Genomic DNA, 27,193 nt, shown 5'->3' on the forward strand with positions numbered 1-27,193 from the left:
TCTATCTATCTATCTATCTATCTCATATCTATCTATCTATCTCATATCTATCTATCTATCTATCTATCTATCTCATATCTATCTATCTATCTATCTATCTATCTATCTATATTCCGGAATGTCGGTTTATTAATGACTGTGGTGACAATGTGTGACATCCATGAGGCCTGTGTGAGATCTGTGCCTATACATAGCACACAGGAGCGATGTCACATCCTACAAGTCACAGCCGTAACCCTCTGAGAATCACAGAGCTGCAGTGTAGACTCACACTCACTGAGTGTCACTTACAGGGTATTGTGAGGGTCCTCCATTCACTAGTGATGAGCCTCAGTCACTCTGGAGGACCCAGCAGTCCATTGATTGGATGGTGATCACATGTAATGCTTCATTACTCCAGTGGTGGCGCTGTAGGGAACCCGAGCACTTACATCCAGGTGACCTCTGATCACTGATGATCTGATCAATGTCACATCACAGGAATGACTGGATCCTTCAAGGATTTTTCCATTTTTGGGGGGTGTGTGGAAGGTTCTGTGGCAGGGAAGACCCTCGTACACAGGAATAGTAGTGGGGCGTCACCATTGCTCTGTCATGTAGGGTAAATGGAGCGAGTGCAGACGCAATGGATTTGCATTCTCTGACCTTTCGTCTCCCATTCCTGGTTAATTAGGAGATGTGAACATGGAAGAAGCGGAGTCACTAAGTGTGTAATTATCAGAGGAAGCCTCGTGTAAGATCAGCGGCGCCCATAACACATTCATATTGGACAGATGTAGCAGAGCCGAGGCGGTACAGGTGTGGCTGGAGCTAAGCAGATGTAGCAGAGCCGAGGCAGTACAGGTGTGACTGGAGCTAAGCAGATGTAGCAGAGCCGAGGCGGTACAGGTGTGACTGGAGCTAAGCAGATGTAGCAGAGCTGAGGCGGTACAGGTGTGACTGGAGCTAAGCAGATGTAGCAGAGCCGAGGCGGTACAGGTGTGATTGGAGCTAAGCAGATGTAGCAGAGCCGAGGCGGTACAGGTGTGACTGGAGCTAAGCAGATGTAGCAGAGCTGAGGCGGTACAGGTGTGACTGGAGCTAAGCAGATGTAGCAGGGCCGAGGCGGTACAAGTGTGACTGGAGCTAAGCAGATGTAGCAGAGCCGAGGCAGTACAGGTGTGATTGGAGCTAAGCAGATGTAGCAGAGCAGAGGCGGTACAGGTGTGACTGGAGCTAAGCAGATGTAGCAGAGCCGAGGCAGTACAGGTGTGACTGGAGCTAAGCAGATGTAGCAGAGCCGAGGCGGTACAGGTGTGACTGGAGCTAAGCAGATGTAGCAGAGCCGAGGCGGTACAGGTTTGACTGGAGCTAAGCAGATGTAGCAGAGCCGAGGCGGTACAGATGTGACTGGAGCTAAGCAGATGTAGCAGAGCCGAGGCGGTACAGGTGTGATTGGAGCTAAGCAGATGTAGCAGAGCCGAGGCGGTACAGGTGTGACTGGAGCTAAGCAGATGTAGCAGAGCCGAGGCGGTACAGGTGTGACTGGAGCTCAGCAGATGTAGCAGAGCCGAGGCAGTACAGGTGTGACTGGAGCTAAGCAGATGTAGCAGAGCCGAGGCAGTACAGGTGTGACTGGAGGTAAGCAGATGTAGCAGGGCCGAGGCGGTACAGATGTGACTGGAGCTAAGCAGATGTAGCAGAGCCGAGGCGGTACAGGTGTGACTGGAGCTAAGCAGATGTAGCAGAGCCGAGACGGTACAGGTGTGGCTGGAGCTAAGCAGATGTAGCAGAGCCGAGGCAGTACAGGTGTGACTGGAGCTAAGCAGATGTAGCAGAGCCGAGACGGTACAGATGTGACTGGAGCTAAGCAGATGTAGCAGAGCCGAGGCAGTACAGATGTGACTGGAACTAAGCAGATGTAGCAGAGCCGAGGCGGTACAGGTGTGGCTGGAGGTAAGCAGATGTAGCAGAGCCGAGGCAGTACAGATGTGACTGGAGCTAAGCAGATGTAGCAGAGCCGAGGCGGTACAGGTGTGATTGGAGCTAAGCAGATGTAGCAGAGCCGAGGCGGTACAGGTGTGACTGGAGCTAAGCAGATGTAGCAGAGCCGAGTCGGTACAGGTGTGACTGGAGCTAAGCAGATGTAGCAGAGCCGAGGCAGTACAGATGTGACTGGAGCTAAGCAGATGTAGCAGAGCCGAGGCGGTACAGGTGTGACTGGAGCTCAGCAGATGTAGCAGAGCCGAGACGGTACAGGTGTGACTGGAGCTAAGCAGATGTAGCAGAGCCGAGGCAGTACAGATGTGACTGGAGCTAAGCAGATGTAGCAGAGCCGAGGCAGTACAGATGTGACTGGAGCTAAGCAGATGTAGCAGAGCCGAGGCGGTACAGGTGTGATTGGAGCTAAGCAGATGTAGCAGAGCCGAGGCGGTACAGGTGTGACTGGAGCTAAGCAGATGTAGCAGGGCCGAGGCAGTACAGGTGTGGCTGGAGCTAAGCAGATGTAGCAGAGCCGAGGCAGTACAGGTGTGGCTGGAGGTAAGCAGATGTAGCAGGGCCGAGGCAGTACATATGTGACTGGAGCTAAGCAGATGTAGCAGAGCCGAGGCAGTACAGGTGTGGCTGGAGGTAAGCAGATGTAGCAGAGCCGAGGCAGTACAGGTGTGACTGGAGCTAAGCAGTAACACCATCTATCTATCTATCTATCTATCTATCTATCTATCTATCTATCTCATTTCTATCTATCTATCTATCTCATATCTATCTATCTATCTCATATCTATCTATCTATCTATCTATCTATCTATCTATCTATCTATCTCATATCTATCTATCTATCTATCTATCTCATATCTATCTATCTATCTATCTATCTTCCTATCTATCTATCTATCTATCTATCTCATATCTATCTATCTCATATCTATCTATCTCCTATCTATCTATCTATCTCCTATCTATCTATCTATCTCCTATCTATCTATCTATCTCATATCTATCTATCTATCTATCTATCTATCTATCTATCTATCTATCTATCTCATATCTATCTCCCTAATTTATCTTTACCTCCCTTAAGTAACTTGGCCTTGACCACAATGTGACATCATGTTGAAGTAAATCAATGCTAAACCCATCCCTGATAAATCATATGATCTCAGGAGTGTTATATCAGCATTTATTGCCTAAACCATAACCAAAGCCATCCCCATGTCACCATCCTCCTCTCCATCCTCCCTATCACATCTACCATTCGAAAAAGTAATCATTCACTTGCAGTACCATTGATGGCCACATCCCCTCTATCAACTCTTTCCTATAGACCTCAATGCAACAGCGCCACAACCAACCACAACTTACAAAAACTTTGCCCCAGAGCCAGGAAATAGAATATCTCAGTGTTCTATGTGATATAGAAGAATGTGTTCTGCATAGAATAATCTCTGGTGTTACCCCTTTAAGAGGCGGTGTGGGTGTGATGAGGGGTATTACCTGGCTTGTTTATGGAGGCGTGTCCTCCCCCGGATCGGTCTATGTTTGCGGCGGGCGCGCGTCCTGTTATTAATCTTCCGCAAGGGTTATTATCACATAATAACAGCCTCACTTAAGATCTCGCATTATACTGGATAATCTCTCAAGCTCCTGGCATGGGGCTGCTGGGTAATTACTATGCAAAATATGTCAATAATTCATTACCGCGCCGGCTGGAGATCCCCATACATAACGGTGCGCCATCAACGCCCCGCGCCTTCAAAGGAGGGGCGAAAAAATTAAGTAAAACACAAAAATGGCTAAATATTTCATCGGTGGCGTCGTATCTCTGATAAAACGACTTCTCGTAAATTCTTGCCTAGGGAGAGAATTTAGATAAAGTCTAAACTTGTGGAATCCACGGAATGTTCCGGAATTTATTACCTAATTATAATCACACTTATTACAGGGGAGAGTAGTACACCCCTCGCCTGATCACCCGCTACCCTGAGGGAGGGTGCAACAGAAACTGTCTTCATTCAAACCTTGATTTTGGATTATAAAATAGAAACAGCGCCCCCACGATCTACAGGATGTGAGTGGTACTGCAGCCCAGCTTTATTAGGGTCAATGTAGATATGTTACGATATCACACACAGCTTGGGCACATATCAGGAGGAGAGTTTGATATAGAAAAAAAAAATTCAGGTAAAAATTATAATTTTTTAAAATAAATTAAAATTTATTTGTATAAATTAAAAAGCCACCACACAGATTAATTATATATCATTACTGTAAGAGTGGGGAATACAAGGTATCCTTCTCAGAAACCATTCATTGGCTATCAGGGAATTTAAGCCCCACCCCAGAGGACCATCCACAACTCAACCAGGAACGGTAAAAAGTTAAAATTTCGGTTCCTTGGGAGGTTAACCTGCTTTTCTAGAGAATTAGTGACACTCTGCTCTATAGGATGGGGATGATATTGCAGGAAACCCATGTTCAAATCAGCTGCAATACCAGTCATGGCCATAGAGAAGAGTGGCGCTGTTACTGGCCTTGTCTGCCCTCTATGGATGGGTTATGTGTATGGATGGCATTGCAGGTGTATTATCTGGATATAGCAGACACTTCCACTATTTTATGTAGGAATATTTAGTCCTGGCAGAAGACAAAGAAGACGATATCCAGGGCGGACCCCCAGAGGGTACTACAACCTTACAATATTTGGGCTAATTGTCCCCTGCCCTTTGTGTACATGTCTTACTATAGTTCACCGAGCTGCTGAATCAGCATGTATGTCTAGAAGAAAAACTGCTGCCTAAGCATATTTCTGTAAGTTCTTCTGTTGTATCGGGCGTCACCCAGCTTTCCCTGAATCAGACAAAACTTAGAAAGCTAATCTGTTACAACTAAAGGCCATGTCTACTTAGTCAGGATTTGGAATTTTTTTTAAAGGGGTTCAAATATTTTATATATATATATAATTTTTTTTCTACATACACTCTGCTAGAGAATATGGGAGGGGAGTGGTCCCGGTTAAAGGGGGTTTCCTATGAGAAGCAAGATAGGGAATACATATCTGAATTTAGGGTGATCTAAGAACCAGACTCCTCCCCCCTCATCCCCAAAATTTTTTACATCCACTTTACAACCAATTACAGTTCCCCTTTAAAATATTTTGAGCACTGGTAAAATGAAAGCTGAGCTGTGACTAAGAACATTCTTCCTTTTAGACAGCTTGATACATCTGTCCCATTGGGGCAGATTTACTTACCCGGCCTATTCGCGATCCAGCGGCGTGTTCTCTGCGGTGGATTCGGGTCCGGCCGGGATTCACTAAGGTAGTTCCTCCGCCGTCCACCAGATGTCGCTGCTGCGCTGAAGTCCGCCGAGGCCCGCCGGAATGCCCTGAAATTCACCGGCCTATACCTGGTGAAGGTAAGTGCAATTTTCGCGACACATTTTTTTTTCAAATGCGACGGTTTTTCCGAATACGTCGGGTTTTCGTTCGGCCACGCCCCCCCGATTTCCGTCGCGCGCATGCCGGCGCCGATGCGCCACAATCCGATCGCGTGCGCCAAAATCCCGGGGCAATTCAGGGAAAATCGGAAATATTCGGGTAACACGTCGGGAAACCGCGAATCGGGCCCTTAGTAAATGACCCCCAATGTCTCTAAGTCTGGAGGACCCCGTATATCTAATGCATTGATTTTAAATCAAAATGTGTAATTCCTCATTTGTCCTGCGGAGGCAGTGCAGGGAAATGAAACCCCTAGAATACATTACAGCTGATCACTGGATGTAGGGGGAGCTGTAGTATGGAATATTCTAGAAAGATGTCTTAATTATATGACATGATGTAGAGTTTTCCGGTGCCACCTTCTCTGATGACCTCCAGTGGTGCCGGGAGTAGAACAATGTGGGTACCGATCACGAGCAGACTGCATAATGGCAGCCCCTGCTCTGTATACACCTGGTGATGTGTATATATTATTTCACTTCGCTCTGTTCCCCTCTTCTATTACCATCCCAATGCGCTGTTGACAGCAGGAGTGGAATGATAATTTTTGGCAGAGATAAATAAAAAATCGCATGCGTGTAATCTCATGCATATATTTACAGCGCAAATTTCTGCAGCGCGGCAAGAAGCCTTTTATTACCGAGAAAAAACTACCACCAGTCATTGTCTGATAAGTAAATGTTGTGTAAAATTAAATGCGGGCCTGCCCTGCCGTGTCATCAATCCATTTACTAGAGTCTGCTCCTGGTAGAAGGGGCCGTCCGGGTAATAGCGGGGAAAAAAAGACCTAAAAATAATTGAAAAAAAAAGCTCAAACAACCTCAATCATCTTGTTCGCACCTCCACGGGTCTCTACTTGGTCCTTCTTGATAGATAAAAGGTGCCACTGGCCAACAGGTGACCAGAAAGACCCTTTGGACCTTTTCTAAAAAAAATACATATTGTCCAGGCAACCATTGAAGGTGGCCATAGTTTTGTAGATGTTGGCCATAAATGTGTTCCTGTCTCTTGCCGGATACACACGCACTCTCAGCTGAGCATGTATGTGTGGGGTAGAATGAACCATGCTGCTTCGAGACTCCTCGGGGTGTGGCTTGACTCTGTCACATGCTAAATTCCAAAATGTCTGTTCTTCCTACCCCGAACCAGAGTGCAACCATACACATGCGATGATGTAGGCACCACAAGTTCTTTCCTCATGGCCAAAAATCATCTAAAATGTATGCTTCGATTTAGCGCACAGCTAAGTCATTTTAATTATGTGTCTACGGGTAAAATCATAGTGGCTTCAAACTTCAATGCAGAAACACTGATGGACCACCCCCCATTGTCTTCCAAAATCACAACAGTGATGAGGGAGAATGGTTTTCTGTCATTACAACACTGATGGACAACCCACTGTGATCTTCTATAATCATAACACTTATAGACAACCCACCAAGGTCTTCTGTAATCACAACACTTATAGACCAACCCACCAAGGTCTTCTGTAATCACAACACTTATAGACCAACCCACCAAGGTCTTCTGTAATCACAACACTTATAGACCAACCCACCAAGGTCTTCTGTAATCACAACACTTATAGAAAACCCACCAAGGTCTTCTGTAATCACAACACTTATAGACCAACCCACCAAGGTCTTCTGTAATCATAACACTTATACACAACCCACCAAGGTCTTTTGTAATCTCAACACTTATAGACCAACCCACCAAGGTCTTCTGTAATCACAACACTTATAGACCAACCCACCAAGGTCTTCTGTAATCACAACACTTATAGACCAACCCACCAAGGTCTTCTGTAATCATAACACTTATAGACAACCCACCAAGGTCTTTTGTAATCTCAACACTTATAGACCAACCCACCAAGGTCTTCTGTAATCATAACACTTATAGACAACCCACCAAGGTCTTCTGTAATCATAACACTTATAGACAACCCACCAAGGTCTTCTGTAATCTCAACGCTGATGGACAACCCACCGAGGTCTTCTGTAATCACAACACTTATAGACAACCCACCGAGGTCTTCTGTAATCACAACACTTATAGACAACCCACCAAGGTCTTCTGTAATCACAACACTTATAGACAACCCACCGAGGTCTTCTGTAATCACAACACTTATAGACAACCCACCAAGGTCTTCTGTAATCACAACACTTATAGACCAACCCACCAAGGTCTTCTGTAATCACAACACTTATAGACCAACCCACCAAGGTCTTCTGTAATCATAACACTTATACACAACCCACCAAGGTCTTTTGTAATCTCAACACTTATAGACCAACCCACCAAGGTCTTCTGTAATCACAACACTTATAGACCAACCCACCAAGGTCTTCTGTAATCATAACACTTATAGACAACCCACCAAGGTCTTTTGTAATCTCAACACTTATAGACCAACCCACCAAGGTCTTCTGTAATCATAACACTTATAGACAACCCACCAAGGTCTTTTGTAATCACAACACTGATGGACAACCCACCAAGGTCTTCTGTAATCACAACACTTATAGACAACCCACCAAGGTCTTCTGTAATCACAACACTTATAGACAACCCACCGAGGTCTTCTGTAATCACAGCACTTATAGACCAACCCACCAAGGTCTTCTGTAATGACAACACTTATAGACCAACCCACCAAGATCTTCTGTAATCACAACACTTATAGACAACCCTCTAAGGTCTTCTGTAATCACAACACTTATAGACCAACCCACCAAGGTTGGGACATTCTCAGATTAAATGGGGATTTAATGAGCTAGAACCTGATTTATTCCAAAAATCAAAGATCTTTAATCTTCGATATTGTGTTTATCATAAATGTGCAATTGTGGAAATAAGTTCTTAATACAAGTGGGCGTTTCCTTAAAAACAAACATATAGAGATACTGCTTGAAGACTTCTTGAATGATCTAGAGGAGGGAAGAGCTTTTCATTAATGAGCCCGAATGCATTAGGTACACAGAAGGTCTCAACTTTCCTTTGTATGATCAAAGGTTCAACAGCAGCTTCCAGTCCAACAGTTGGACAACCTATGCGTAACGCAATCTTTTTTAGCAATAAGTGGACAACCCCTTTGACTATTTTAAGGGTTTATACCTTTCTTCCTTTTCATGATTTGCACCATATTAAGGGATGAAGTAGATCATAATGAAAGGAACATGTATGACACAGAACTAAGACCAGATATAAGAGTCTTCTATACAAGTGAAGAGACTTCAGGCCAGGATAAGGTTGATCTCTCCCAGAACAGGTTCACCTTCTTATCTTGGGAAGGCTTGGGATGGATCAAGACCCTAATCATGAACACAGAGCTGGGTCATGATCTGGCCAGTCATCTGTGTAAAGAAATACTGTACTTCCTTATATTACAGAAACATGAGAAAGAAATGTGTGGGCAGATTCTGAAAACATTCGAGAGGAAGCGAATATGTCAGACTTCTGAGACTACAGGACTTCAGGAAGGTCAAACTTCATGAGAAAGTTCTGGATTTGATGTCCTGAGTTTGCAAAGGACATCAATAGTTTGTACAAGTGTATAAGCTCGATATTACAGGAACATGAGAAAGAAATGTGTGGGCAGTTTCGGAAAACATTCGAGAGGAAGCGGACATGTCAAACTTCTAAGACTACTGGACTTCAGGAAGGTTAGACTTCATGAGAAAGTTCTGGATTGCATGTCCTGATTTGGCAAAGGACAACAATGATCTGTTCAACTGTATTAGGATACAGGGTTTTTGATGATTTTGGGTGGATGATTTTGGATTGGATTTATCCATCTTTTTTGCACTTAAATTTAGTGGAGACAACACATTTAAACATTATGATATGGCACTGCCATGCTCTTCCATACCAAGCGTTCTTGGTTACCTCTGAAGATAGGGACCTCTTTGTAGGGGCAACTAACAACCTGTGGTTTTCTACTTCTGAGTCATAAGTGACGTAGAAGACCTCAGGTGCTCATACACATTAAGTGTACCAGATTTTAGATTACCATGTGTCCAATTCTTTGTTCTAACTGGAAATAAACTGCCTTCTGATGTTCTCCAAATTTCTTTGAAGAACAACTACATGAACACCTGAGCGTCCAGTTGTAGGGGAGTCATCGGGAACAGCTATTGACCTTACAAGTTCATCAAATTCATAAGGATCTTACATGTTTTTTGAGGTCTATCTATGTTGGACACCTATAAATTAGACATATGATGACCTATCAAAATCCCAAGTCATCGATGTAGAAATGTCTACCAACATGTATATATTACATCTGGTTGGTTTGTTGTGTAGAAAGCAATGGCAAATAATAACATGATTATTTGGTGGTTATACATGGGAGCATAAGACAGAGACAGAAATGTTGCAAGTGAGCCAACTTTTATATAAAGGCAGCCATTTTGAACCCATCAATCCAAGGAAGGCGGCCATGTTTGGTAACCATATCAATATCAATTGACCTCCATTGCCACCAAGAGGATGAGTCCATCGTATGGCTGCCTTCCTTGTCACGGGCCATCCTCCAGCCATAAAGCATTTAGCAGTAAACAGATGACATAGCATGGATGCGAAGAGCCAAGAAATAAAGAAGCGCAAGCATTAAAATTGTAATCATGGGCTCCAGCTTCATGCCAAATAAAAAGAGCCAATGGAAGCCTCGGAAAACTAATAGTACTTTTTAACAAAATGTAAAAATTGAATGCATTTTGTCCGATGCCAGCACATAGCAATCAGAAAATATTAGAAAAATACCTTCTGGAGTAATATCTATAGATAACATTTTATGCAATGGCTTTTCCAAATTATCTGTAATGCAAACAAAAGGATATAGCAGAGATTACACTCATAGCAGATGGAAATGGTGAAGTCTGTTGCCGACAGTTAATCAATACGGAAAACGCTCTATTCTGAAACGTGAGGCCAGCCATGAAGTTCTGATGGGTGGGTTCACATAATTTCCACTTTTTATGGGGGTTTGTATAATTTTAGGGACAATATAGTTCATTTTGTAACTGATTCTCATTAAATCTTACATGCATATTACAAATTAGCTCTCCTCTAGAAGGAGGAACCTCTAGAAGAAGAAGGCCCTCATTAAGTGCTATGTACCCTGTAAGGTAATGGGGCAGATTTACTTACCCGGCCCATTTACGATCCAGCGGCGCGTTCTCTGCGGTGGATTTGGGTCTTCCGGCGATTCACTAAGGTAGTTCCTCCAATGTCCACCAGGTGGCGCTGCTGCGCTGAAGTTCGCCTAGGCCTGCCGGAGTGCCCTGAAATTCACCGGCCTATTCCTGGTGAAGGTAAGCGCGAGTCCTGCGACACTTTTTTTTTAAAAGTGCGGTGGTTTTTCCGAATCCGTCGAGTTTTCGCTCGGCCACGCCCCCGATTTCCGTTGCGTGCATGCCAGCACCGATGCGCCAAAATCCGATCACGAGCGCCAAAATCCTGGGGCAATACAGGGAAAATCGGTGCAAATCAGAAATATTCGGGTAACACGTCGGGAAAACGCGAATCGGGCCCTTAGTAAATGACCCCCAATGTGTCTGACCTGGATTATATCAGGTGTTCAGGTCTTTAATTGATTTGTCATTGGCTTACAGGGTGCATAAAGGTGGCACTAGAGCGACTTCTTTCACCGTAATAGAGGAGAGTTTTCCAAGATCATTAAGGTAGGTCATTTAATGGGAGCTTCACAATCATGTCTTGATTCCAATGTATCTAGCAGTAGGTGTTACCATGGTTACAGACTACAATCAAACCCTACGTAGTCTGATCATGCAGGGGTATTAGAATGAACTGAGTTTGTAGTCTGTAGTCATGGAGGCAAATAGGTCTGCATAGGAGCTGTATACCGAACCATTAGGATATTATTTTTACGCTACAGAATACTGAACCAAATGGAAAACTTACTCTTTAAGGATTTATCCAAGAAGTCACATAGACAAGAGATTCCAGCATCAATGGGAACACATAATAACTCAAACTGTAGAGGACATACACAACATTTTTGTTGCCCATAATTTCAAAATTTTTGCCCAGTTTGACTGGTTTAAGATTCAGGTTTTCCATTGTTTTATGTCCATCCTATGGAAAATGTGTTATACATACTGTAGAAGGGCTGGGCACCCTAAACCTGATATTGGAATGGGCCAACCATGGCAATTCCCTATCCCCCGTTACAATGCAGTTGCAAAAGAAGAGTCCTCCAGGGACTGAGGACAGAAAGAGAGACTGTCCAGGACTGGGTCACTCTCTCAGGTGGACTCTATTATCTCTATGCCTTTGTTCAAGTTTATTTTCAATGCAGATAAAAGCCAATATCACTCAACCGCAAATAGAATGGGCCAACTATAGGTGACCTCCTTCTTTTTAATGACCATTATCACCAATGGCGGGCAATAAGGACTATATAGTGTGTAAGGATCACAGAGACAACAGGAGCCTGAAAAATTCCTGATTTGGTGTACAAAAAGACAAAAATACCATTGGAAAAATTTTTTAAAAATAGGTGTGGTGAGGGAGGGGCCTATGCTCTCATGTAAATCTATACCAACCCACTGCTGACAAAAATTGGCATATGCCTCCTGAGGCCTTATGTCTAATTTATGATGAAGTCTGAGTAGGTATGATATAGTCTGATCAAGGTAGGTGACCCCCAAATGACTGGTCGGTAGGCGCTGATAATGGAGATGATGACTATAGGATTATAAAAGACATTGGGGCTTATTTATTAAGGGTCCACATTTCCGACAGGTTTTCCGACATTTTCGGGGATCCCACTGGGGATTGTGTCGCACGCGATTGGATTTTGGCGCATCGGCGCCGGCTTTCACACGACACAAATCGGGGAGCGGGCCGACGGATGATCCGACGGATTCAGACAACACGCGGAATTTAACAAGTCAAATTGTGTCGCAAGATGAGCACTCACATGCACCAGGAAGAAGAAGGTGAACTCCGGCGGACCTCAGCAGGGAAGCGACGCATACAAGATCTCGGGCATACGATCTTGGTGAATCGCGTCGGACTTAATCCTTGTAGGACAGTCCGGATCAGAGATTGCGACAGGACCGGGTAAGTAATTCTGCCCCATTGACTGTAGGAATGGAAAGAGTCTCATTGTTGATAGGTGCAAGAGATGTCTACAAGCCGGTCACCTACTGATGTACCAGAGACTGTTCTCATCTCCTTTAATTGAGCTGTGCTTACACATTCCTTAAGAGGCCCTTTAATTGCGGGGCTTATGAGAACATCTTATCTGTCCCTCGCACATAACAAATCGCCATTTCATACACTTTTCAATTTATAGTCGAACAATTATTTGTTATTTATTGCTGTCCGGCGCTTTTCTTCTTGGCAATTTTCTGTCAATTTCGCTCCTGATTGTCATAACCGTCCTATTCTTATGGCTGACAAGTATTAATGCTCGGCTACTTATTATTCTGACAGGGAACGGGCAAATCTTTGTGAATGCAGAGGGATTAACTCTCCTGCACCCGCTGAGAAAGACGAGCGGCTCCACTCTTCAATTTTACAAGACGCTTGTTATTCGGAAAAGTCTGCTGCATCAGGCAACTCAATAATAGAAGCAAGATGGCCGCCCCGGGCCCAATCATCGGAGGTGTCATGTCAAGTACGACAGGTACTCTCTTCCATTATTAGTGACACAAAGCAGCAGATATACGCCACATTCACCGACAATGAGGCCACTACTTGACTTTCAAGAGAGAGGCTATGATGACCTACGTGTGCTTAGATGGTGAGCATGGTGACTTATCATTAAAGCACTGCTAAATATTAAAGGGGTATCCGTATAAGAGAGATTTATGGATTTTGTAGCAGAAATTCAGTAATTAAGGTTTGTACATGAAGGACCAACTTCTAGATCAATCTAGAGAATGTCCTCGACAAGTTAGGACAGTTCCCCTTCACAACATCACTGTTTCATAGTGGAGAATGGAAACTTATTGCCTCTATACTGTACTTATAGGAGGCGGTCTAGCTCCAACACTTATATAGGGAAAGTTGCTGAGTTAGGACTCACCTCTGTCTGCCAGAGAATAGAGTCATACCAATACTGAATGCATCATCCAAGGAATACATGGATGGCCATGGTTGGCCAGTGTGAGATCCATGCTCTGTTGGTATAACCTTGGTTCAGAGGGATGTGTATGAAGTTGATATCTATATAAGACATCTATATATCCTATTTTATACGGACAGCACCAGCAGATGTAGCATTTTGCTCTGCTTTTTATTTGTCCTTGGCCTGTCAGCTAGGTCACGTAATAATGTGCCGATTCTGTGGTTTTCTATGGTTCTCCAGTGATATAAAAAAAAAGTTCTTACAGTGTTGTGGAAATAATAATCAATAAAAGTTGATAATATGGCAAAATTGTGAAAACTGCATCGACAGTCAACATTAACTACAACTCCCATGGTCCCAAAGGCTCAGCTTCCTCTCTTTCTCCGACTTTCTTCCCTTTACTGTTCTGGTAGTGGACTGTCTGTGTGCCTGCAGGTATTAGCTTTACCAACCATCATCTTCAAGCACACCTTAATGTAGGAGAGGTTCCTCGAAAAGCAAAGGCTTTGGGACAATAGACCCAACATTGAATACATTATATAATAATATATATTTACATAACAACAATGCTTTGTATGTCTCTAGATAACCCATTTAAGCTTCTCTAGATGACTCCATACATATCTGGGTCAGTTGATTTTGGATTCAGACCTTATTCTTCTGTGTTTCACTAGCGATTCTGCAGGGCCCTTCGTGAATGCACCGCCCTAGGCCCCTAGTTTCAGCTATGACCTTGAATCAATGCAGAAATGCACAGACTTTGTATAAAAGATCCAGCAGGTCTCACGTCAACAGTGCATACTATTAGACCCCGCGGTGTTACTTGCCTCGGACAGGAAGACAGATTTGTTGGTAAAGTAATTCAATATAGCGGTCCGTACAATTTGCCAGGCCGGATTGTGAGAGCTCTCATGAACTCTGCCGTTCCCTGGAGATGCCTCCTTCAATAAAAATAATTTATGGCCCTGTGGTGTCTGTGCCCACAGTAAACACTATGTTCATTTACAGGAGAGAACTCTGGCGCCAAGGAAAAACAGACATTTCTATGAGCTCTACATTATCCATAGAAGTGCCGTAAAAGACCACCTCGTGGAGAAGACAACCCCCTTCTTTAGACAAGACTTCATACTTCATATATTATATGGTACCTTCATATATCATACACCACGTCCACCTCCAAGAGCAAAACACATTTCAAATTGGCGTATTGGAATGGGCTTACAAGTCTCCAAAGTACTGGATGCCAGTAGGGCACCAACGAGTCCCCCAATCTTCCCCAGCCTTTTAGACATGAGGTTAGTTCAGTTACCTAAACTAGTAGCTTTGACCTTATCGTTTACATTTCCCGGCGTCCTATTCCATCATCTTGTATTTGTATCCTCACCTCCATTATTCTATGCCTACAATCCCATGATTCCCCGATACTGAGAAGTTAAATGAGAAGTTAAAGTTGGTGCCAACTCTGCCTTAAGATGAAGGTGTATTAACCCTTCTCCTAAAGTCTTAGCGTATTTCATAAAGGGACAATGTTAGAATATGACCAGTGGTGGTTGCAACTCTGGGTGGTGGTCGCAACTATCCATTGATACAAGAAGAAATTCTTAACCTGTGTAAAAATTATACACCCAATTGGGCAGGAACCTAAATCCTGAAAACCAGTGAAAAAGACAAATTTTGTGGTCCTCAGAATGAGATGAGATATTTGGCGGGAAGGGGCAGTTGGTAATACCGTGTCCCTAACCTCAGGGCATACAAAAAATGTAGCAGACGGCCACTTACTTTATAGTTGGGATGAGGTTCTCCAACAGGGGTTTCACGACTGTTCTTAGTGATCCACTTTATGGGTATGGGTATGTCCTTTAAATATTCTTCATGTATGAAAACCCACAAATAACTTCTTGTTTGAGTTTCCCATTAACAAATTTTAGAAAAAAATCACCTACAGTATACATCCAAGAGAAGAGATATAGCCACAAGACCAAGACGTGGTCTACAAGTCACGCTTAGACTCTTTAAGAAGAAATTTTCCCTTCTTCCAGTGTTGGCTCATAGATGCAACATTATGCAAAGTAACTCCTAGTCCCACCCATGTTATGGATCTGCCCTTTAAATTCTTAACTCCCAGAATCCTCTGTGCCTCAGGCTCGTCTGTCTTCCTGTCTCTCCCGCGTGAGTACTGATGGGGACAGAAGTAGGTCAAGCCACCGGTGCTCTGATATTCGCAGGCAGCTGCTGGGGCCTCATTAGTCGCATTTAACACACACATCACTCCCTGCTCTTCTCCCGACAGGAGACCTGCAGCTTTAATTGTGCTGGATAGGCCTGCCTCTAATTAGAGCAGTCCTAATTACAGCCACCTCGTTAACACTGGTGACGCTCCCATTAAGGACGATAGAAAGGGCATGGAGTATTTTTTATGTTTTCCACATTTTGAGTGGCCGCTGGGCATTTTAACCGCTTTGGTACCCGGAGAGAGTCGCCTTCGTCGTTGCGACACGTGTGGCGTGACATTGGAATGACATTGTGTGACGCTGTCACGTAGCTAATTTAGCGCTGCCTGCGTAGTAATAAATGCCTTTACATACAACATAAACCTCGCTCGCCCCCAAGGTTACAGATGACACAATTACTGAATCCATCTGTGATAAATCAGGATATCGCGGGAGGGGTTTTTAGTTGCGTAAGTAAAATTTAATTATATTGCCCTCTAGCTGCGATAAATCATAAATAAAATGAGGGCGTGCAACGTGTGGACACATTTCTGCATATTGATACCGAAAATTGGCAATAAATTGAATTACTGCCTGTGCATTAATAGACTACAACCCCCAGCATGCTCTGTGGGTCAGAGAATCGAACTTGGACCATTCAGGGCTCAAACTGCTCAGGGAAAATAAAGCTAGACTCTAATTGTTGGCGACCTGGTCTGATTAGGTTTAATACAATTAATAAAAGGGATGAAAGTTCTCTTCCTGTGTCGGGATAGGATAAGAATCAGAGTTTCTGGAATGATGAGAGTGGTAATTCAAGTGGACCGTCACAATTCTTCTACATAATGGGGCAGATTTACTTACCCGGTCCATTCCGATCCAGCGGCAGGTTCTCCGACACTGATTCGTGTCTTCCGGCGATTCACTAAGGTAGTGCTCCCGATGTCCACCAGGTGTCGCTGCTGCGCTGAAGTCCGTCGGAGTTCACCAAGCTATTCCTGGGTGCAGGTAAGAGCGACACATTTTTAAAAAAAAAATGCAGTGGTTTTTCCGAATCCATCGCGTTTTCCGATGGCCACGCCCCCCCCTGATTTCCGATGCGCCACAATCCGATCGCGTGCACCAAAAACCCGGGGCAATTCGGCGCAAAACGGTAATATTCGGGAAACCCAATGGAAAAACGAGATTCGGGCCCTTATTAAATGACCCCCACTGTATGTAACTTTTATGAGTTCATAAGGCCCAGTACTTCTCCTCTTATGTCGGGGGGTTGTCTGTGTCCTTTCCTAGGACAGGTCATTGATATATGATTGGACAGGCTCCTCTATAGTTGGGCTCTATTCACTTGCATTCGGATTGAGATGCAAAGGACTGCAGTACCCAGCATAGGCACTACCAAAATGTATGGCGCTGTGCCTGCTAAACAGTATACGAGATGCAATGCTTGCAAGAACACCGATTTATTGGGTCTTGGAGCTTGTCTTTCACCAAAATTCTATTTGGCTCAGGTCAACAGCAAGTTCAAGCACCTTTGATCACCGCAAAAATAAGCCAAGAAGAAGGAGGCACAGAGTTGGACTGCAGAGTCTTCTGTTGCACCAGATTTATCACAGCGTCCGATGCTGGATGATATATTTGGCGTAGTTTGAAACTGTCTGGTCTAAGGTTATTGGGGTGGAGGATTTATCACAGCTTGTAAGCCTACAAAGGTGTGGGGCTGTGATTAAAAGAAATCTACCACCAGGATGAAGGATTGTACACCAAGCACACTGGCATACTGGTGTGTGCCCCCTCTGGTAGGTTCTGCTTTTCTTTTAGCTCCTTAGGACCTTATTTTTACAAGAAAAAAGGTTTTGCTAATTATGCAAATGAACCTCAGTGGTTCCAGACTCCATAGATGTCAATGGAACTTGGAGCCCCGAAGGCTCATCTGCATGATTTTTAAAACCTCTTTTTCTTAAAGACAAAGGCATACAAAGCTACAAGAAGAGCATCTTCTGCCAGAGGGGGAACACACCAGTATGTCAGTGTGCTTGGTTTAGAATCTTTCATCCTGGTGGTAGATGTCCTTTAAGTCACTGCCTGTAGCTTGTGCCCCCGTTTTGGCGCAAGCTAAGGTGCAATTCTATACCAGGTCAGACCTGGCATAAAAGTGCCCCAGCGGTGCATTGCAGCTCCCTGCCAGGATTTATTAGGAGGTCCTGATAGATCCATTGTGGAGAGTCCTGATCCAGATCCATACATTGGGACACCTAGCACCAGCGTATGATAAATGTTCCCCTATACCTCCAATTTCTTGTCACATTTGCATATTTTTTGGCATACAACCCTTTCCATGTGAGGCCAGGCCCCTGTGTAAATAAAACACATCCCTTTTGTCCCACTAGTTCTTAAAGGGTCTGGAAACTGTCTGAATCCCTTGGTAAATGTGGCAAGAGTCTTTCTAGATGGGTGATATTTTAGTGCACAATAAAAAAGAATGAATAATCTACCCCATTACAGACAGTCCCTGACTTAAGGACACACCGACTTACAGATGACCCCTAGTTAAAAGTGGAAGTCTCTTGACCTTTGGTGAAGCTCTCTGGATGCTGGTCATTTACTAATCTCTAGTCCCAGGCTGCAATGAAGCTTTACAGTTCATCCTGGTCCCAAAAATGTTGTCATAGTTGTCATTTGCCTGGAGCTACATTGAAAAATAAAATATACTTGTACCAACTTACATACAAATTCAACTTCAGAACACACCTACAGAATCTTATATGTAACATGAGGACTACCTGTATCTCTGACCATTACCATCCCTACTTTTGGGTTAGTTATGTGAAGAAAAAGCAAAGCACCCACCAAAAATTATTTCTCCCATTCCAGTTATAATTTCTGGTCCATAGCCAACATCATTGAGCCCTCCGGCAAGGCTACACGTCTTCCACCAGTCTTGTGATGTGGCCTTACCGGCAGTCCTGGATGGTCTCAGTGATTGAGGGATGTAGGAGGTTGTTTTTGTGCAGTTTCCTCATCCCCCGTAGAGTTCAGAGAACCGGGTCCTGATTTATGCAGCCTCCTATCGTCCTGATATGAGGCTCTATCATTTCTAGTTTGGGCATTGCTGCGGAGCGTAGAAGGGGCCCATGGCAGTTCCTTGAATTGTCAATGTCTAGACCTGGACCTGATCCCAGGAATGTCTCCTGTATGGGAATTTGTTCCGGCACACAGCGGGGCGCTGACACATTAAATAGACTTGGTTATCAGTGTTCGCCCTAAGCATTGGTTGGGCTTATTATATGCTAGGTCCTTCATTCGACGCACAAGTAAAATCGAGGTTAACTCTTGAATGTTCAAGCTGCATGGCACAATGTAGCCGTATAAATCCCATTTACGGCACTTGGTGTTATGGCACGGTGGTGGGGGGCACATCTTCTCCATCCCGCACCCCCAGCTATATCAGACCTTTGTGTCTGATTCTCACACTATCGTTGGATAACTTATGATCCATGCAGTGTCTGGCAGGAAGGTTTGTAGGGAGAGGGAAAGCGTGGTAAATGGGACAGAAAACAGATTCCATTCTCTGTAGCTCCAGGAGCCGAGAAGGGGAATGGGGGGGGGGGGGGTCGCCGCTCTTTATAATCAATTACACCCGATGCTGCTGAGGCTTCTCCGCGTTTATTTTATGCTCGGCCTGTCTTCTGTGTATTTATGGGGCTGTACTGGTGCCCGTCTATGCATACACTTCACTATTCATCATTCCCGCTCTTCTTTCCGCATTGTCATCCCTCTCTGTTTAAGCAGAGTCTTCAATCCTTTATGCAGATGTCTATTGTGTTCATTTGTAGTCCCCGACTATCCTTCTCGTGTCCACCCCCGGCTCATGTAATATAGAGACGCTATAAGAGACCCACCGTATTCCCACCTGCTGTAAACACGCGCCTCCTAGACTCTCCCACTCACGCTTTGGATCCATTGACGGTATCCATATATTTCGGCACTAATTGGACAATGAGGCCCATCTATTATTTCCTGATGGAGTCACGGCTCCTGCGAGATTAAATGGCTGTTGTGTTGTCTTCTTTATGTGCTAAATCATTAATAATGTTACCGGAGTGAACAATGGCTCCCTTTATTGCTGGAACTCGCGTCCTATTAAGTAGATCGTCGCGTGGAAGAAGAGTGGGACGGGCAAGTTCTGAAGATTAGTAGTTGGCTTCAGGTTTTAGTGTGGATAAAACACATACGTTACTACTTGGAAAGCCTCGAAAAGCTGCTGTTGATGGATCTATTATTAATTTTCATATCTACATAGTACTGTAGGCTTTCTGTCCCACCAAAGACAACTGTCCCCTAGGAATGGTGGTCCGACCAATGGATGATCATGTTCCCAGAGAGAACTCAGGTCAAATTCGGGTACCCTTTTTACCCCAATTTCTGCTATTATACTCCTGTTCTGTGTGGTCTATAGTACTCTAATATCATCATTTTAGCTTAGTAATTTGGTGACATCAGTCTGCCTTAGGGACGTAGTCTTCAGATGTCTTCCGTCTTTCTCAGTGACTTCAACTCCTGGTTTCATTATGACTCTACCTCAGTAACTGAGTAGTAACTCAGTTCCGATGCCCTCACCCAGTCTTAGTATCCTAGTCTTCTTATGTCATCAGCCTGCCTTAGTGTCTTAGTTTTCTCATGTCATCTAAATCTGATATAATTTTATCTTAAGAGAGACAGAAAGGACACGGTCGGCGCCCCTAATACAATATGAAAATTAAAAGGATTAAGTGGTGACTGTGGTATCTGCTCACCTTGAGACACCTTGTGTCTTATGCGTAAGAGCGGATATCTTTGGTCCAGTCTTCCTTTTGTAGAATGGGTGGGGTATGCTGCGTCTTCCCGGGATCCGGTACTGGGTTGTGCCGGATAGGGAAATCACATGGAGAGCATATGGGTAAATAACCGGGTTGGTGTAAGACGCGCTGCCCGTAGTAAGGTCAATGCAACACACGTTTCTTTTGTTGAAAATTTATAGATACAGGCAATGGACTACGCGTTTTGGGGGTGGTCTACCCCCTTCTTCAGGTCTGTAAAAAATACTCTAAATGGAGTGGCCAGGGACCAGCGAGAAGCCGTGTTAATGACTAATGGCTAATCTTCCAGGTCAACAGCATCGACTTTACTACGGGCAGCGCTTCTTACACCAACCCGGTTATTTGCCAATATGCTCTCCATATACTTTTATCTTAGTAATTTGATAACTTAGTCTTCTGATGCTATCAGACAGCATTAGTGACTTGGTCTTCTGTTGTCTTCAGCCTTCCTTAGTGAATTAACCTTCTGATTTCCTCATGACTCTACCCCAGTAACTTAATGTTCTGGTGCCCTTACCCAGTCTTAGTACCTAAGTGTTCTGATGCCCTCAGCCTGTCTTGCTATGTTAGTCTTCTGATGTCTTCAGTCTTTCTTAGTGACTTAACCTCCTGATGTCTTCATGACTCTACTCCTGTAACTTCTAGTTCTCTTAGCCCGTCTTATGATCTTAGTTCTCAGATGCCAGCAGCTTGTCTTAGTATCTTAGTGTTCTGAAGCCCTCAGCATTTCTAAGTATCTTAGTTTTCTGATGTCATCAGCCAGTGTTAGTTTCTTAGTCTTCTGATGTCATGAGTCTATAGTACTTACTCATATGTCATGATTCTAGCTAAGTCATTTGGAAAGTTAGTCTTCTAATGTCAACAGTAAACCTTAGTGAATGAGTCTTATGTTGTCATCGCACTACCTTAGTGATTTGGTCTTCTGATGTCACCACTCTACTGTAGTGATTTGTGTTTCCTGAGCTTTGATCTGGTTACTTTGTACTAGATAAAACCCGTGACAACCTCAGTTCTATGCACAATGTACCTCAGCTCTTCCACATCTTCACAACTTACTTACCATGATTTATTCTAGAAGGAACGTTTGCCTAGGTACCATTTCCTGAAATCACCTCCCAAATCATCGGCATCTCCCTGCTTCCACCTCCTTGTCCCTCCCTTGATAGATGTCGCTCTTCCCTCCATCCTCTTCCTCTCGCACACATCACAAGTGCTGCACTGAGCTCGGAGACCTGGCTGAGATGAAAGCTCTCCACAGTATATGCACAGTGTTAGGCTGTGCCGCCACGTTCATTAATTTACTGCCAAAAAGCCTCTTTTAGGTGCCTGATGAATAGTTCTCATCATTTACAAACCTGACATGCCAGTCTCTCCTTGATGTACGAAATTTAGAACAAAAGCAGTTGTTGCATAGTCCTATAGCAGATCCGTCTCATGCAGGATCAAAGGTGGGGTAGGTTGAGGTTCACCACTTCTCGAAAGGCCCTTGTGGCTTGCCATGAGTTAATATCAGCCTGAACTGGGAATAGTCTAATGAGTTCTCCCAAGTACAAAGTCTGCTCTGGTGTGCAGGAGGTTAAAACCCATAATCCTTTGCTTTCTTTACGCTCCCGAAGAAAGCGGTAAAGCACATTGATGTGGAGCTCATAATAACTTCTGACATCTCATAAAGAACTTGGTTTAATGTTTAAGGCCTTAATCCCAACCAATGTCAGACATCATTCATTTGCTCCACCTGTAGATATACAACTGCATCTATTTATAGGTCAAGTATTCCTCTGAGTGGAGTAGCAAGACCTATAGTATGGTGTTCAGATATGAATGGAGAGGACAACGTTATGACATAATGGGGGTCATTTATTAAGGGCCCGAATCACGTTTTTTCGTCGAGTTTCCCAAAAATTGCTGATTTGCGCCAAATTGCCCTGGGTTTTTGGCGTACTCGATCGGATCGGATTGTGGCGCATCGGTGCCTGCATGCACGCAACGGAAATCGGGGGGCGTGGCTGTCGGAAAACCCGATGGATTCGGAAAAACCGCCGTATTTTTTAAAAGAAAATGCGTCGCTCGACACGCACTTACCTGCACCCAGCATAGCTTGGTAAACTTCAGTGAACGCCGTTGAACTTCAGGGCAGCAGAGACACCTTGTGGACATCAGGCGCAAGACCTTAGTGAATCGCCGGGAGACCCGAATCAGAGTCAGAGAACCCGCCGCTGGATCGTGAATGGACCGGGTAAGTAAATCTGCCCCATTGTACAACAAGTGACAAAATGTTGTGGTAGAACCATGAAAATGTGAACATTTCACTGGTACATAAGACAAGTAAGGGGTAACAGGTATCCAGAGGATTCTTAAGGCCTACTTCAGAGATCCCGGGGAGATTATAATGTAACCCATACTCTATCCATGCAATTGTAGGTCAGAGACTTAATTTGAAGCCACCTCCAGATTTGCCTGGAACATTATTCTTTCTATCCAAATGATAAAGATTGTAATCAAACCCGACAAAAAAAAAAAGAACAACCAAAGTAATGAACAAAAAATATAACATCAGTGAGAATATACATAGTTTTAGACAAAATTTGGTGGACCCTACTGATATTGGGGGAAATGGGCAACTAAGACTATAGGGCTCATTTACTAAGGGTCAGTGGAGCGCCTTTTTGTTGGGTTTCCCGTCGATTTCCGTTTGGCGCTGGATCGCGCCTGGGATTGGGTTGCACACAAGCGGTTTTTGGCACATCGGCTTGCATACGATAGAAATCGAGGAGGGGGGGGGGGCGTCGGACAACCTGACGGATTCGGACTATGCACAAGAGTTAACATTTAGAATTGTATCACAAGACGTACACTTACAAGCACCGGGAAGAAGAAGGTGAACTACTAAGGGGAAGCAACGGATGAAGGAACTCTGGCGCATGATCTTCATGAATCGCACCGGACTTCATCCTCGTCGGACCTTTTGAATCGGGAATCACGACAGGACCGGGTAAGTAAATTTGCCCAATTGGGTGAAAGTAGCTGTTGATGTTGACTTTCAAGATGTTCGAACCTATGGAGAAGTCTAATCCCCTCTCCCCACACATAAGAGTATATGAAGTATTTGGGGGAACATTGGGGGTGAGACTGTAGCTGTTTTTTCAAAGAAGCATTTGGCCAACAGTTATCTAAGGTATGTGACCAACTCTGTCTTTTTTTGCCAAATTGAAGTGCAAATGCCAGTTTCTTTCGGCTTTGTAGAAGAAACTACGATAATCTAATTACATCAAAGTAGTGATCAAATGCTCCCTAAATCCCAACAATGAGAACATCCACATGATACCTGGCATGTACCCCAGACTGAAAACCTAGGCTCAAAGCTAAAATGGCTTCTCCAAGACAAGCAAAAAAATTTTTGTCAAACGTTTGATATTTTTTGTTGCGTACGAATAGACTAAGGTCAGACTTTGACGAACCATGGAACTGACTGACTGAAAATTCACTTTTCTAACCTGAAGCCTAGCTGAGTTCTGAATTCTGTCCCTAGGCTTTCTCGATTTCTCGAATAGACAACAGCTCCTAAGAGCAGTTCTCAACCATACCTATCCACACTATGCTTTTATTTTTCTTTAGACACAGGCTATGCTAGGTGACATTCCCTCGAGACAACCAAAATGACTACCCCTTAGCAAGTGTCACTTTTTAACACTTGTGACGCAAGTTTTGTAGACCAAGAATAGATATTTCAAGGGAATAGGTGGAATTTTTTTATCACCTTTTTACTAGTCACCCATCCCCGTAGGGTGATGACCCTCCACATAACCATAAATGTTCACTGCCGAGTAGAATTCTAATATTCGACTAAGCCTCTGGACATTTCTGGTCCCGCTCAGGCTTTCTATAACAGGAAAAAACTATTTTCATCTGTCAGAAGAAAAAGGTGGTCAAATAAAAATCAGCCTTTTTATAGATATTACCCTAGTGGAAGTATGTTATTGAGAAACCGAGCCTAGAGACTCGAAGCCTTTATGAGCCCGTAAACCTTTTGCTCCACTAATAATTCTTCACCTATGGATTTGGAAAGTACAGTAGAAATTAATTTTATGAGACTCACAAATTTGAAAATGTATTTTTAGATTTATATTTGGTGAAAAAAAAAGTGTTCGAAAGCAAATCTGCAAATGCTTTGTCAGGATTCAGACAGTCTGATGACAGTCCATCAGGAAAATCTTCACAGGTTTATCCATGGAGAACATTATATTAAGGGATGATCAGTTTATCCCAGACAGGAGCTTAAGAGCTATCGATGGCTCTTGGCGCCCACATCTTGGCAGTCGGGGATATGATTGCTGAAACTAGGCTTTTCCCCACTTTGTAGATGACCCTTTGATGGACCTTTGTACTTAAAATCTCCAGTTAGTGATGAACTTCTTAAAACCCACTTGGGCACATTTACTAAGGGTCCGTTGGACGCATTTCCGTCGGGTTTCCAGAATTTTTCCGATTTGCCCTGAATAGCCCCGGGTTTGTGGCGCATACGATGGGATTGTGGCACATCGGCACCGGCTTTCATGCGACAGAAATCGGGGGCATTGCCGTCGGACAATCCGACCGCAGGATTTAACTTTCAAAATTGTGTTGCAAGATCAGCACTTACGTGCACCGGGAAGAAGAAGGTGAATTCTGGTGGACCTCGGCGGGGAAGCGACACATGCAGGAAATTGGACGCACAATCTTAGTGAATCGCAGCAGCTCCGAATCCTCGTCAGACATTCCGGACCAGCGGCGTTAACAGGACGGTTAATAAATGTGCCCCACTATGTTAACTTCTATGGTAGACTTTACCCCAAAGCTCAGCAATGGTGGATCTTTTATTTTCAGTGCCTGGTTTCCTTGAACTTAAAAATATACTTCAAAGTGATCTTTCACGTTCTCCATAAACCTTAATTCTTCACATCATTGAATAGGCGTTGTTCTACCGATTCCAGAACTTTTGGAACCCTTTCTCTAGCCCCCACTATCTCCAAGCAATCTGCACTGTCAGTTTCTGCACCCAACGATAGGCCCTCTATTGTCATGTGGGCAATCGCAGGATGGAGCAATAAGCCTGCCACCACCCACTCAACAGTAGGAACCCTCATTACCATACCAAACCCAACAACATTTGGAAGCACTTGGCCCAGGAAGAGTGGGGTTCAGAAAGAAAATTCCATCTCATGGTGAATCTTAATTTCACTACCGTACCTTGACAACAGTTTCACCAAAAGAACACCAACACTCATAACCAATCATGAGGCAAAGTCAAAATATGTCTTGAATTCTAATGATATATTTGTATATTTCTCTCTGCTAACTCCCCTAATGATGAGGTGAGGTGAATATGCCACAGATGGGCACCACTGGTAATTCTCTCTTTGAGAAAGAAGAGTTGGTCATACTGAAATCCAACCACATCCATCTTTTCCGTGCTCAAAGAGTGTCAAGAAACACACTTGAAACGGGGGCTTTAGTCAACATTGATCCAAGACTGACCAGAGACATTAACATGTTTGCTTTGGGGATAGCTATTCCTTTTCAACCCAACTCCTTCCATCTTGTGCATATGCATGCTTGGCTAATGTGTTCTCGCTAGGAAGAGTGGAGAAAGATCCTGCAAGGCATCTATGGTAGAAGGTTATGTCTCCAAGAACAGAATGTTGTAATCTAACAGCCTAAGCCTTATCGACTCCAACGTCTGCTATCAAGGGAGAGTCTGGAAGTCCCCATACACATTAGATCAGTGGTGGCGAACCTATGGCACGGGTGCCAGAGGTGGCACTCAGAGCCCATTCTGTGGGCACCCAGGCCTTCACCCCAGCACAAAATTTGCTAGACGTGACTCAAGGTTTCCTCCTGTGGTCCAAAGCTATTTTAAAGCAACTCCTTTTTGGATGCACCTACCTAGCGACAAGGTATGGACAGAGATGGATTATGGTTGGAGCTCCTGCTCTGGGTCCCCTGATTCTTCCTCTTCAGGGGACCCTGGAAGGAAGCTACAATCCAAATTTTCTTTGGCCAATACAATTAAGACTTATGATACAGTTGGGATCAGTAGGTTATTGCTTAAATTGTCATCTTGGCAATTTGCAACATAAAAGTAGGTTTTTGGTTGTAGTTTGGGCACTCTGTGTCAAAAAGGTTCGCCATCACTGCATTAGATGGTTGGCCGATCCAAGAGCTAAGATACATATTAGTGTTTATGGCCTGCTCGAAGGTTATCAGCATTGTCAGCTGTAGATACCAATAGATTGTCTCGAATATGGGACCTTGCTTACCAGCTGATCATGTCCTAAAGTTCTAGTCAAATCTGGACCCTTTAAGGCAAGCCAGCCTTCATGGTTGAATATTTCTGTATTCTGTTCACAATCAGGTAACGTTGTCAACCTTTAATCAACATAAGAAGGCCCCCGTTGTTTTGTTCTTCAGTAATAACATGAAAAGGTCTCCTCTAATGCAGAGTCCAAGTTGCTTTGTTGATCAGAAAGGCGTTATACTCGGAGGAGGTAACTGTCCCATAATCTTG

The 27,193-nt window shown here is 44.0% G+C and overlaps 1 protein-coding gene across 4 annotated transcripts in view; it reads right to left on the reverse strand.

Moving 5' to 3' along the window:
- Positions 1-27,193, reverse strand: part of CADM3 (cell adhesion molecule 3) — a 265,166-nt gene that overhangs the window by 79,042 nt on the left and 158,931 nt on the right. The window contains exon 1 of one of the 4 annotated variants that reach the window (XM_072115135.1): positions 10,247-10,294. The exons of the other annotated variants lie outside the window; for them this stretch is intronic. Coding sequence (XP_071971236.1) covers positions 10,247-10,274 — 28 coding nt within the window. The 5' untranslated portion in view covers positions 10,275-10,294. Of the gene's footprint in view, positions 1-10,246; positions 10,295-27,193 lie in introns of those variants that run through there. 4 annotated transcript variants of the gene reach the window in all.

The sequence above is a fragment of the Engystomops pustulosus genome, chromosome 7 (genome assembly GCF_040894005.1).
Source record: "Engystomops pustulosus chromosome 7, aEngPut4.maternal, whole genome shotgun sequence".
NCBI lineage: Eukaryota > Metazoa > Chordata > Amphibia > Anura > Leptodactylidae > Engystomops > Engystomops pustulosus.